At 33.8% G+C, this 13,728-nt stretch overlaps 1 protein-coding gene across 2 annotated transcripts in view; it reads left to right on the forward strand.

Annotated features, from left to right (window-relative positions):
• LOC121369035 (constitutive coactivator of PPAR-gamma-like protein 1) overlaps window positions 1-13,728 on the forward strand; it is a 32,385-nt gene extending 18,657 nt beyond the window's left edge. The window contains exons 13-16 of one of the 2 annotated variants that reach the window (XM_041493847.1): window positions 164-434; window positions 1,511-1,773; window positions 2,473-2,618; window positions 6,922-13,728. In XM_041493847.1, the coding sequence (XP_041349781.1) occupies window positions 164-434; window positions 1,511-1,773; window positions 2,473-2,618; window positions 6,922-7,075 (834 nt within the window). In that variant the 3' untranslated portion in view covers window positions 7,076-13,728. The remainder of the gene's footprint in view (window positions 1-163; window positions 435-1,510; window positions 1,774-2,472; window positions 2,619-6,921) is intronic. The other variant, XM_041493848.1, reaches the window with a different exon arrangement.

A 13,728-nucleotide genomic window follows, 5' to 3' on the forward strand; every position in this document is an offset into this window, starting at 1 on the left:
AAATAAATAAAAAATCCTTTCATTTCTTGACTGTATCGGGTATACAATTAGATGTGGACAGTGTACATATTTGATATTTTCCTTCCCCTTCAGTACTGCCTTGTCATTACAGTTCTTTAATGCTCATTAATGTGTTCATTATTTTCTTAAAACTGTTTTTCAGGTTGATCAAGTGATGCGTGTGGAGAGAATGCGCCAGGCCATCATGGAAAACATCAGTGTTGAGTTTGCTAAACCTCTGTTGCCAACAGCCTCTCTGTATTCCAATTACCCATATGGACCGTACCCTGTGCCCCCAGGAGTGTCTTACCGACCTGCGGGTGCTGCTCGGATGGCCTACCCCATTCCTGTGCGAGGTGGACGTGGCGGACCACCTGTGCCAGTGGGAATGGGACCAAAGACACCAGGCAGAGGAAGAGGAATTCTGGGTAATTGTGAGCAAATTTTACAAAAGTTATTTGGAAAGACTTTATGATTATAGTGGTTATAGTGTTTGTTGCATCCCATATCTTCCTCTCTGCTTTGTTATAGTGCCAGATGTGCATGGAATAAAAGTTGTGTAAACTTGATTGTCAATATTTTTTTTTTTTTTCTTTCTTTGCTTTTTTGAATTCCATCTTATTTCATCCCGATCTGGCAACTCCTGCTATCTTTCAACTTCTTTCGCTGTCCACCTCTACATGTCAGTCCTTGTTTCTCCAATTGTGACAGGTGTGGGGGTCTTGTGGCTATCCGTGCCACACACCTGTCATTCCCCATCAGCTTTTAGCTGTGAGTTTAGTCTGACCACTTAGGAATGTGTTCAGTAGTAGCATTTTTAAGAGGCACTTTTAACTACCTACTATGCTCCCCTACTACTTGAAGACCATTTGATTAATCACATTGGTGCTGAGTAGCTTAGTCTCACTTGTGTAAAACTATGAATATCCAAAGCCCATTAATGCATTCATTTTCTTTCAAAAACCAAACATTGATAGGTTGACAGATGTTATGTGTGAAAACTTGATATTCAAAGCCAGAATTTGGATTACAGGAAATTGCTGTGGCAAAAATAAATGCAGATGAAAGTAGTTTGATTCCGATAAAATATCTTGCTTCGGCTTTAAAGCTGGATGGTATTGAAATTTGAGGTTCAGTATTGGTATCGCTTTTTTGGGGTTGATTTACCTCGGTATCAATACGGTATTCGATATTGACATTATACCAATACTGAGTGGTATATACGGTATACCGCCCAGCTCTAATCAGCATTTATGTATTTTAATATCTTCTCACAATAAAATATATTACATTAATTTGTTTTACTTATTTTTGTTAATTGGCATTGCTGAATACAGACACAAATGGATCATGCTCACCACGTTTAGTCATCCTTGATAAATTGTTTTGGATCAGTATTTTATGTATAAGATAAAAATTAATAGTATTTTTGTGATTAGTCAAATGTGAATAATAAAAAATCTGCCTGTTACACAATTGTCTGGTTGTTATAAAATAATTTCCTCGACAGGTCGTTCTCCCGTAGATCAGCGTGGTGGCCAGTTGGAGGTGGCGGGAGTAGTTGTTGGGAGCTGGGGTCCGAATTACTCGGCAGCGGAACGTGGCCGTGGCGGACACCCGGGACAAGGTGGCCCTCCAGGACACAACGGAATGCCTCAGGTGATGTCGATGGGACGCCGAGGAATGGGACCGAGTCGAGGATTCCTGGCATCGCGTGGAATGAGAGGACGTTTACCGCCTATGTACAGTCTGCGTGGAGGAATGAGGCCTACCGTAAGTCTGAAACACAGAATTGTTTTTGCTTCACCTTAGAAATAAAAAGGTGTTGTAGGTACAGTGAAACCTCTCAAAACCGGCCCCTCTGTAAACCAGAATTCCCTCAAAACCGGACGTATTAGTCTCGTTCTAAAAAACAGGACAGAACTTAACTTCTCTTAAAACTGGACATTTGTCTATGTCCCAAGGGTGTCCGGTTTAGAGGGTTTTCACTGTATAATCCTTTTTGACAGTTGCTTCAGTATCAACATTTCTATTATTTTTGCATTTAGATTGGCTATCACAACTTTGAATACTGGTTTATTAGTGCTCCGTTGCACCACCCACTCCATCAACTGCAAGTCCTAGGTCATTGAAACTGGTTTTATCACAATTGTATCAAAATATTTTGTTGTAGGTGAGACATTTAATTTCATGGAATAGTTTATTACAGTGGTGGTGTTGCTGTATTTGTATGTGTATATTTGGTACCATATTTTGAATGAATAAATAAATGTGTAATAACACCATAACATGAAACGTTTTGGACTGGAATGTATGATAAATGGAATTAATTTTTGTTTATATGTAGATTTAAATGTCACATTTTGAGTGGAACTCAACAAGTGTAATAGTTAAACATGTTGGATACACGATGGTTTCTCATTAAACAGAACTAAAAGAGATTGTGTTAAATCAATATTCCTTTCCATACAGTACACTCGTGGGCGAGGAATTCGGGCGATTCGGCGACCCACTCCTATGAGGCCTCGACAGAAAATGACCACAACACGCTCACGTCCGACATTCAAAACAACCATTACTTCCAAAGGACGTGGTGTTACCGTCGATGCTTCAGCCAGGTTAGTACTCTGCTTTATGTAGCCCAGTGGGGACGGGACGTAGCTCAGTGGTGCAGCACTCGCTTGATGCGCAGTCGGTGAGATCAGTCCCCGTCGGTGAGCCAATTAAACTATTTCTCGTTCCAGCCAGTGCACCACGACTGGTATGTACTACCCTGTCTGTGGGATGGTACATATAAAAGATCCCTTGCTGCTAATTGAAAAAGAGTCGCCCATGAAGTGGCGACAGTGAGTTTTCTCTCTCAGTATCTGTGGTCTGACATTGTATAACCGTAAATAAAATGTGTAGAGTGCATCATTCAATAAAACATTTCCTTCTTATGTAACCCAGTGGTAAAGCGCTTGTCTGATGCCGAGTTTATCAGTTGACTTATTGGGTTATTTCTATGTTTTTGTCTGTGTCCTATGTTTTTGAAACAAAACAAAGATTAAAATTCTAACATATTTATAACAGACGACTGGAAAACAATTCATTGTAGGTGAGACAGACTAATTGTTCAATAGTCCCAGCCGGCCATGTGTGACGATTGAAGGGTCTTTGGCCAGAATTTCGATAGCTGACACGATCCATCACGCATGAATATGTTTTAGCATGCTAATCCTGAGGTTGATGGTTTCTTTGCTTTTATATTTCTCATTCCAGCCAGTGCACCACAACTGGTATATCAAAGGCCATGGTATGTACTACCCTCTCTGTGCGGTGGTGCATATAAAAGATCCCTTGCTACTAATAGAAAAGAGTAGTCCATGAAGTGGTGACAGCAGGTTTCCTCCTTCAATATCTGTGTGGTCCTTAACCATATGTCTGATGCCATATAACCATAAATAAAATGTGTGGAGTGTGTCGTTGAATAAAACATTTCCTTCCTTCCTATGCTTTTACTGTTCAAGTTCAATGCAACTTTATCGGCATACCACTGGGTGAATTGTTCTTTCGTTATGACTTTGAAATCACCATTGACAGATAAAAGAAGATACAGTTGTAATGGTACATACATGTATCCTAATGTTTATCCAGATTTAGCTAAATATACACATTACGTACATGATTGCTGAAAACATGCTTCGAGTTGATCTCACCAAAAACACTAGGTACGAAACGGGTTAATTGATGTGTACACAGACATGTTAGTGAGTTGATCTCATTGAAGAGATCTTGAACTCTGATTTAACCGTACGTACACAAACGTGTTGTTGGAAAAGTAATATTTCAAAGGGAAGCCACTCGCATTAATTTCATGTCACATTTTAGTCTGCCCGCTGTCACTCACATTAATTTTGGGACACATTAATTTCAGGATCTACAGTATTTCGCAATCAGCCAGTGCATTACAAGTAGTATATATCAAAGGCTGTGGTATATGCTATCTTGTCTGTGGGGTGGTGCATAAGAAAAAATCCCTCGCTGCAATGGAAAAATGTAGCAGGTTTCTTCTCCAAGACTTAAAAATGTAACAAGTTTTCTCGCTAAGACCGTCAGAATTAAAAAAAAATTGGCATCCAGTAGCCAATGATTAATAAATTATGCTCTAGTGGTGTCATTAAACAAATTAAATAAACTTTTCTTCATATGTGCAGATATGCAGGGCAATCTTTACATCATTTCATATTCAGTGTTCAGGTGACCTGTTTAGTTTCATTGTAACCTGTTATGACTATGTAAATAATGTATTAATTATAATGAGCGAATGATAAATGAGTTATGTAAAACCATGAGCATTACATGAACAAAACCATTGTTATCACAATTTTTAGGCATCTGGTACTGTGATGTCATGAATACAAGAAAATCTAACCTGTTATGACTATGTAAATAATGTATTAATTATAATGAGCGAATGATAAATGAGTTATGTAAAACCATGAGCATTACATGAACAAAACCATTGTTATCACAATTTTTAGGCATCTGGTACTGTGATGTCATGAATACAAGAAATCTAACCTGTTATGACTATGTAAATAATGTATTAATTATAATGAGCGAATGATAAATGAGTTATGTAAAACCATGAGCATTACATGAACAAAACCATTGTTATCACAATTTTTAGGCATCTGGTACTGTGATGTCATGAATACAAGAAAATCTAACCTGTTATGACTATGTAAATAATGTATTAATTATAATGAGCGAATGATAAATGATTTATGTAAAACCATGAGCATTACATGAACAAAACCATTGTTATCACAATTTTTAGGCATCTGGTACTGTGATGTCATGAATACAAGAAAATCTAACCTGTTATGACTATGTAAATAATGTATTAATTATAATGAGCGAATGATAAATGAGTTATGTAAAACCATGAGCATTACATGAACAAAACCATCGTTATCACAATTTTTAGGCATCTGGTACTGTGATGTCATGAATACAAGAAAATCTAACCTGTTATGACTATGTAAATAATGTATTAATTATAATGAGCGAATGATAAATGAGTTATGTAAAACCATGAGCATTACATGAACAAAACCATCGTTATCACAATTTTTAGGCATCTGGTACTGTGATGTCATGAATACAAGAAAATCTAACCTGTTATGACTATGTAAATAATGTATTAATTATAATGAGCGAATGATAAATGAGTTATGTAAAACCATGAGCATTACATGAACAAAACCATTGTTATCACAATTTTTAGGCATCTGGTACTGTGATGTCATGAATACAAGAAAATCTAACCTGTTATGACTATGTAAATAATGTATTAATTATAATGAGCGAATGATAAATGAGTTATGTAAAACCATGAGCATTACATGAACAAAACCATTGTTATCACAATTTTTAGGCATCTGGTACTGTGATGTCATGAATACAAGAAAATCTAACCTGTTATGACTATGTAAATAATGTATTAATTATAATGAGCGAATGATAAATGAGTTATGTAAAACCATGAGCATTACATGAACAAAACCATTGTTATCACAATTTTTAGGCATCTGGTACTGTGATGTCATGAATACAAGAAAATCTAACCTGTTATGACTATGTAAATAATGTATTAATTATAATGAGCGAATGATAAATGAGTTATGTAAAACCATGAGCATTACATGAACAAAACCATTGTTATCACAATTTTTAGGCATCTGGTACTGTGATGTCATGAATACAAGAAAATCTAACCTGTTATGACTATGTAAATAATGTATTAATTATAATGAGCGAATGATAAATGATTTATGTAAAACCATGAGCATTACATGAACAAAACCATTGTTATCACAATTTTTAGGCATCTGGTACTGTGATGTCATGAATACAAGAAAATCTAACCTGTTATGACTATGTAAATAATGTATTAATTATAATGAGCGAATGATAAATGAGTTATGTAAAACCATGAGCATTACATGAACAAAACCATCGTTATCACAATTTTTAGGCATCTGGTACTGTGATGTCATGAATACAAGAAAATCTAACCTGTTATGACTATGTAAATAATGTATTAATTATATATATGAGCGAATGATAAATGAGTTATGTAAAACCATGAGCATTACATGAACAAAACCATCGTTATCACAATTTTTAGGCATCTGGTACTGTGATGTCATGAATACAAGAAAATCTAACCTGTTATGACTATGTAAATAATGTATTAATTATAATGAGCGAATGATAAATGAGTTATGTAAAACCATGAGCATTACATGAACAAAACCATTGTTATCACAATTTTTAGGCATCTGGTACTGTGATGTCATGAATACAAGAAAATCTGAAACTTTATTTTGTTTGTGCCAATAGCGGGTTTTTTCTATATTTGGAAATACAGATTTTTGTTTTCGTTTCTGTCTAGCTGTTTAAATTCTCTTTTATCATATATTTAAAGTAAAGTTTGTTTTATTTAACGACGCCACTAGAGCACATTGATTTTTTTTATCTTATCAGCTATTGGACGTCAAACATAGTCATTCTGACACTGTTTTTTTAGAGGAAACCCGCTGTCACCACCTAGGCTACTCTTTTACGATAGGCAGCAAGGGCTCTTTTATTTGCGCTTCCCACAGGCAGGATAGCACAAACCATAGCCTTTGTTGAACCAGTTATGGATCACTGGTCGGTGCAAGTGATTTACACCTACCAATTGAGCCATGCTGAGCACTCACTCGGGGTTTGGAGTCTGTATCTGGATTAAAACTCCCATGCCTCGACTGGGATCCGAACCCAGTACCTACCAACCTGTAGACCGAAAAAAATTAAAATATATATATATATATATATTGTGTTTATGGTGTCAATGTATATTTATGGGGTTTTTTTCTGATTTCTTTTCAGTGGACTTCCTTTTGTGAGCCAAGATGTCCGAGTCACAGAAGGCAAAGTTGGAATCTTTTCTGACGCTGACGAAGCAGCTGTCGGTGCAATCAACCATGCAGAGCAGGATTCTGGTTTCATTGGAGATGGGGCCAGCTCTGCTCTGTCGGTTTAAACACTTTTTAAACAAGTACATATGATCCAAGCCTAGACTGTTCTGTTAAAATTTTTTTTTACAAAAATGTCGAAATTAACAGGAATTTATGTTTTTCATATACATTAACATCTGGTGGTTGCAGTACTATACACATTTTTTAAATTATTCTCCTGATGGACTGCAGTATAAAGTAACATTGGTTCTAACTCTTGCCTTCGTTGGTGCCAACTGATCATTAAACTGAGAAAAAAAACAATCATTCTGAAAAATCTTATTTAATTCATTCACCAATGGTTTTTATTTTATTTATTTGTAATTTGTACATTTGGTCAATTTTATTTTCACATCAGAAGACTTTAGGCTTGGATTTCTTGTTTAAAATACAAGAAATGACAGGTGTTACTAATGAGATGCCAATATTATTATGTGAAGTAATTCAAGTGTGCGGATACGTACAGACTGGATTTGACATTAATCAAAGATCGTGAAATTACAAAACATCACAACTTAACCAGAGAACAACTGAAGCCATTATGACGTTTGTGGAGTTGCCCGTTAACCATTGCTATTAACAGACATATGATCAGCGACACAATTATTGTTTTCATTGTGGTAAAGTCTTTCATAACTGAGACAAATGGCCTAGCATGCGAGGAATACCTTTTGTCCGGGGCTTTTTCTTCCATTGAAAGCTGTCATTAATGAAGTGGCTATTCAAATTGAAGATCGTGAAGATGCAATTATAGCAATGCACTTTTTGACTAAACAATTGACTTGCACCTTGTGAAAGGGGGAAAAAAAAACTACAATAAAACCATTGTTGAAAGAAGCTTGTGTGCGAAAACAGACGTTACGTTTTCCAAGTTACTTTGAATACCTCGAGGTGCTACAAGAACAATTAGCATTTTCAAGGCATCCCATGCCTCTTGCTGTCCTCAGTGCTAACACATTTTTTGTGGCGTTTTTTGCCCAATGTATGCATTTACACTTTTACATTTGTTGGACATGCATAGAGCCATGATGTACAAGCTTGTGGGATTGCAGTGGCATCGGTAATGGGTTTGTATGTATGTATGTATGTACGTATGGCCGATGTTGATATATTTTTGACTCACTTTTATACAAAGAAATGTATTATTTTTGTACATTTCGTACTTGTTTTTGTACAATCTAGGCAATGTTTATTACAGAACGATGAAAGCGTTCATCACGAAATTACGACTGTAAGGATGGGTTGAGTGGGCGAAGCTATGACCTCCAAAATAGCTAAGTGATATCTCCTGTAAGATAAGATTTCATACTAAAAATGTTACTGGAAAAAAAAAAATTAATTTTTAAAATAAAAATTTAAGATATCTGTAGGTACTTTTCTATAAATCTTGACATGCTTATGTTCATATATTTAACAAGATGTCTCATCACAAAAAAAAAAAAATATTTGGTTAAAATAAAATGAAGATATATCCTTAAATCATTTGGTTCATAATTCATCTAAAGTAAAACATATCTATCTTTCTGTCGGGATCACTTCATTGGAGAGCCAGAAATGGATCTGTGACTTAGGCAGATGTGCTTTGAATGAAAACATTTTGCCCCTGCAGGCAAGCTTAATTAAATAAAAGTCGAGGCAAAAAGTGACATGCGTACATATATAATGTAATTTTAAAAAAACCATACTTTATTTCAATGAACTGGAGTAGCAGTTCAGTGGGACTAACAAGAATGGTGGTCCTGAGACAACCATAAGTTTGAATTACTGTAATATTATTTTACTTTCATATTGTATAAAAACTGTTCAGTGCTACACCTTGTCCCAGTCGAGAAATACCGCCAGCTTTTGAGACATTAAAACTCGGATCGTTTTTCAGATAGTATAAATAAAAGCTGGAGTTTGAAGCAATGATCTTGCTACTTTTTCTCCTCAATTTACACCTAGGTAAATCTCTTGATTAGGAATGTTTAAAGCAATTGTCTTTTGTGTTTGTTACTGAACTTGTAATATACTATGCTACGTTGATAATAAATCTATGAACTATGTCGTATTGGGATAGAGAATTGAACAGACATAGAAAATGATAATAGTTGTGGGATATGTGACGATAAAATTACACATGAAATGAAATGAAGGGGGAGAAAAAAAAGGAGACTGTTACATTTCCTCCATAATAATTAAGATGTTGAGATCGGTTCATTAAAGCTATTTTGAACTGATTTGTGAGTGATAAAGTAAATAAAATGTGGCAAAGGCTTCAGAATAAAGAACATTAATATTTAAAGTCAACATTTCTTGGTGTTGAAGATGATAATGCGAGTTAAAATCTGGATATTATTGAAGCGGATTTAGGGACATACGTTTGAGCATCACACATATACAGCCATGTTGGTCAGGCTTCAAGAATTATTTTTCAAAATATGTATGAGAAGGCATCTACTGCTCGAGATTTGCTCTGAATAATGTTAAGAATATGCAGTGAATAAAATTTTGCCTTGATTGGAAAATTATTCAGAGAAATATTGCATAGGAATGCACTTGTGTGAAACAAGTAGATAAAAAAAATAAAATAATAAGGATTGTTGTCGAGGCATTGACAAAAGTTGGACACGTTAGGTGGTTTGGCCCATTGTTACAATGATGGTGAAATCAAACCCATTTATATATTTTAACCAACTATAGATTCTTTGTATCATTGTAATTCTATTATTCAACTTGTTTTTTTGTTTTTTTCTTCACAATTTTTTTGTGATGGAAATAGTCTTGAATTTTTTCCTAAATTGATAGTATAGTAAACAAGATATCACAAACGGTGAAGGTTAAACACTGGGGTAATAAATGTTGAATGAGTTTAATAACATCCCTGTTAGAAGATTTTCGCCCCATATCAGTTCACCATGTTTTAGCTGTATAAGCTTTTTGTAGAGGCCAGGCTCCAAATGGGCAGCTATCTTGTTTCATCTCGATCACGTAAATAACAAATTGAGTAAGTAAAAAAAATTTACTATTGCTTTAAGTACGGTTGGAACATTAATAAAAAAACGCCTATTTCCCCAGTTAGATAATGATGCATTTCGTAAAGATTATATTGATATGATCATTTTGATGGGAAAACAATTAACACATTTGTAGATTTTTGAAATTATGAAAATTGATTTTGAAAAATTAATTGAATTACTTTGTCCTTGAAAATTATTTTATAGAACAGATACAAATAGTGTAATTTTATTCAAGCTAATTTCCTTTCTTTTCCTTTCGTTGTTCATTTGGAGCCCATAATAGTATTAAATGTATCTTTGAGAATAACTTCTGTAAAAATCTAGTTAACAATACTGTACTAGCACAGGATTTTGTTGTTTGTGTATTTTTGAAAAGAAGAAAAAAAAGTAATTTATGTGGCATGGAAATGGGATGTATTTTGCACCAGTTAAACTTTTGTATCGGCTGAATAATGTAGCAAAATGAACAGTTTTGAGATTATAATAAATGTTTGGTGCATGAATTACTGGTCTATTTGATTCTACAAAACTATTAATCCTAAATAAATTCAGAATCTGCGTTACTACTGTAGCATTTCATAATCTATTTCTGTGCCACCTTTATCATTTATTGAATATAATTCTCGATATTTGTGTGAGTTTTGATCTTTCATATATCCATGCTTGCTTTTTTTCTCATGAATGTTTTTAATTAAAAAATTTGCAGACAAAAAAAACTATTGCACGTTTTGGAGAGTCCAGTTTAGGTGTAAATAGAACATGAATTATGTTCTAAGTGCATGTATAGCATTGTTTTTGTATTCTTGTCTTGATTTTTTAAAATCATATATATATAGAACCATACAGTAGTTTGAATTTGAACATTGTTCAATGAATTATCTTGTTTTTTGCCTCGAGAATTTTGTGGAATTATGAGATTTAACATTTACTTTGAAAACACTTGATCAGAATGTTAAAAAAAAAAACGACTTCATAAACTGGGACCTTGTTTTATTTTTATTGTAGCTGCACCAGCACTTAAGTTGCTTATGGGTAACTTTGAAAAAAGAAAAAAAGTTTTAAATAATTATCCTATTACTGCATCTGTTTATGCTATTTATGCAGATAAAATATTTAAACATTCAATCTAATTCTTTATTTAACCCAAAAATATATATCTGCATTTAATATTAATTTTTATGTGAAAATTTCAAAGTTTGAATGTATTATTATTTTTTATGCATATACTTTGGGTTCCCACTTTAACAGAGTACCATATGAATATTTACTCCTCAACAAATTTTAAGAGAAAAAAGATAATTCTTAAGAGATATTTCAACTCTCTTCATTGCTTAGAAATGTTTTTTAATGCTTGATTTAAAGTAGACCATGTTGAAAGTTGGGGAGTTTTCTTTAACATTATTAATTGTACACTGGTTACATAAAGTAACTGGACATTTAAAAGGAATTAGTTTTTGAGCAGTAAATATGCATGGCTAAACTTGAGCTTTTTTTTTAGAACTCTAAAATGATTGTTAGTTTAGAAAACAATGTTGTCCGACAATAAATTTTGTGTAAGAAATTGTCACTTTCACCAAACATTTTGAGGTATTTTTCACATTTGTCTTTTAACATCTCAATTGTAAGTTATGGGCAAACTTTTAGCATTTAAAAATATATACTAAAATGACGTCAATTTTGTATACCCGGTACTGTAGATTTCGTCTTATCAGCATTGCACTGTGAAGACATATTTTAGTGTTATTACAGGCTCTCTCTTGCTTCTAGTAACAAAATTGTCGTGAGAAGTACATTTATTTATGCTACCAACAAAATCATTGCATATAGCCAGGGATGTTTCCTACAAGCAGTTTTTGTCCACGCTTTAAAAAAAAAAAAAAAATCTTCTCTACGACGGACATATTAACAAGTGTGGGGTTTGTCTGAAAAGACTAAAGTGGGAACCCTCATAATGGGCAAAACCAATTCATTTGTGCATCCAAAGAACTCGGGAGTGACTTTTTTTGGTTTCTGCAATACCCCTGGGTACATAAATTTAAATTTATAATGGTTTGTATTCATGTCGAACATAAATGCAATGTTATTCAACCTATTGAAACAAATTCAAATATTTTGTTAGTGGTCTGAGAATGAAGTTGTTACTAAACTGCTATATTATCTTGGAAGCAGTGAAATTATTTCCCCAGGGGTAGCTATATATATAAATATATATATATATATATATATATAATATATATATATAAAAGCAAGTAGTAGTCACAATTTGATTCCAAGGAGTTTAATGGAATCTTGGTTTGTCTTCTTGTAACATTATTTCACTATATTCTAATGTCTTATCCAGGTAATTTTGCATTATATTATTGAAGTACTTATAGATAATGTACGTATTAAGGACTAATTAATCATAGTAAGGTATACATCTGTGAATTTACTGAAATAATAAAAATATATCTGCAAAATATTCAGCTATAGACTTTATGGTTTGCAGATATATTTATTTTGTAAGCATGTATCTTTTTTGAAAAGCTTCATATAGTTAGATCTTGATTAATAATAAAGTGTGTGTAATCATTAATATTGGTAAATTGTCTGGCCAAGTTGTAATGAATATTCAAGGCAGTATATTATTGGTTATAATTAAGATACTGAAAGTTGTTTACCATAGCTTATTAAGAATAGTATCGGGTACTGAAAGTTGTCTTCCTTCGCTTGTTAACCAGCCTGTGGGTCTCCAGTGCATTCAGGTTCATGTTGAGTACCTAGTTTTTGTTGCAAGTACTTGCTTTCTCCCCCCTCTCTCCCCATAAGGGATGAATATTAAATAGGCGACTGATTGCAGTACATGTATATGAATGTGAGTGTCTAAAGAATTAAGTTATTGAAAGTCTGTTGAAATTATTATAGGCTATCAAAATTGAGGCTTGAATAAATATCTAAAGAACGAGTTGAACAGAAATTGCTGAAGTACCTGATACACACAAATTTGGCCGGCAGATGGGGTGGAAAAGGGTGGGAATTTAGTATTCATTGTTAAAAGAAGAGTGAATCATGGGGGCCAGGGATAAATTTCATAGGAATTGTGTATACCAGTTTATGTCAAGTATACCACACCCACAAACAATTTCTTGTCTCCAATCAAATGATTGATTTACCCATCCCCTGGGTTAGAATTAATGAAAATAGTTCACAAGATAATGTGCACTTATTTTGTTATTGTTATTAAGTTTAGAATAAGACTAGTTTGGTGAAGACTGTTTCAAATTATCAAGAGATAACACATGTATTTGTAAAAATCTAATCTACTTAGGTTCATTACAGCTTGGTCAGGCCATAATTATGGGATATTTTTAGCTCGTCTTGGTGTTTTTTTTGTCCCTGTAGCAGCCTGATCTTATATTGACAATGTGAACAAGCTCTTGCAATATTTTTGCCCAAGTTTATTGTATTGTACTGTGTGAGAGAGTATTGACAAAGTTTGCAAATACACCAGGATCTCCAGTTAAGGTGGAGTTTTAATATTAATAATCTTCTGGTAATGTGTATTTGTCGATGTTGGTTATCATACATATTATAACAAGTTTATTAACAAGTTCTCACAGGTCAGTGAAGGTTAGCCCAGGGATGTCGAAAAACAGTGGTACGATTTCGTCTGTTGTTGAATAAATGTTGTTTTGTGGTGA

Source organism: Gigantopelta aegis, chromosome 3, assembly GCF_016097555.1.
Source record: "Gigantopelta aegis isolate Gae_Host chromosome 3, Gae_host_genome, whole genome shotgun sequence".
Lineage (NCBI taxonomy): Eukaryota > Metazoa > Mollusca > Gastropoda > Neomphalida > Peltospiridae > Gigantopelta > Gigantopelta aegis.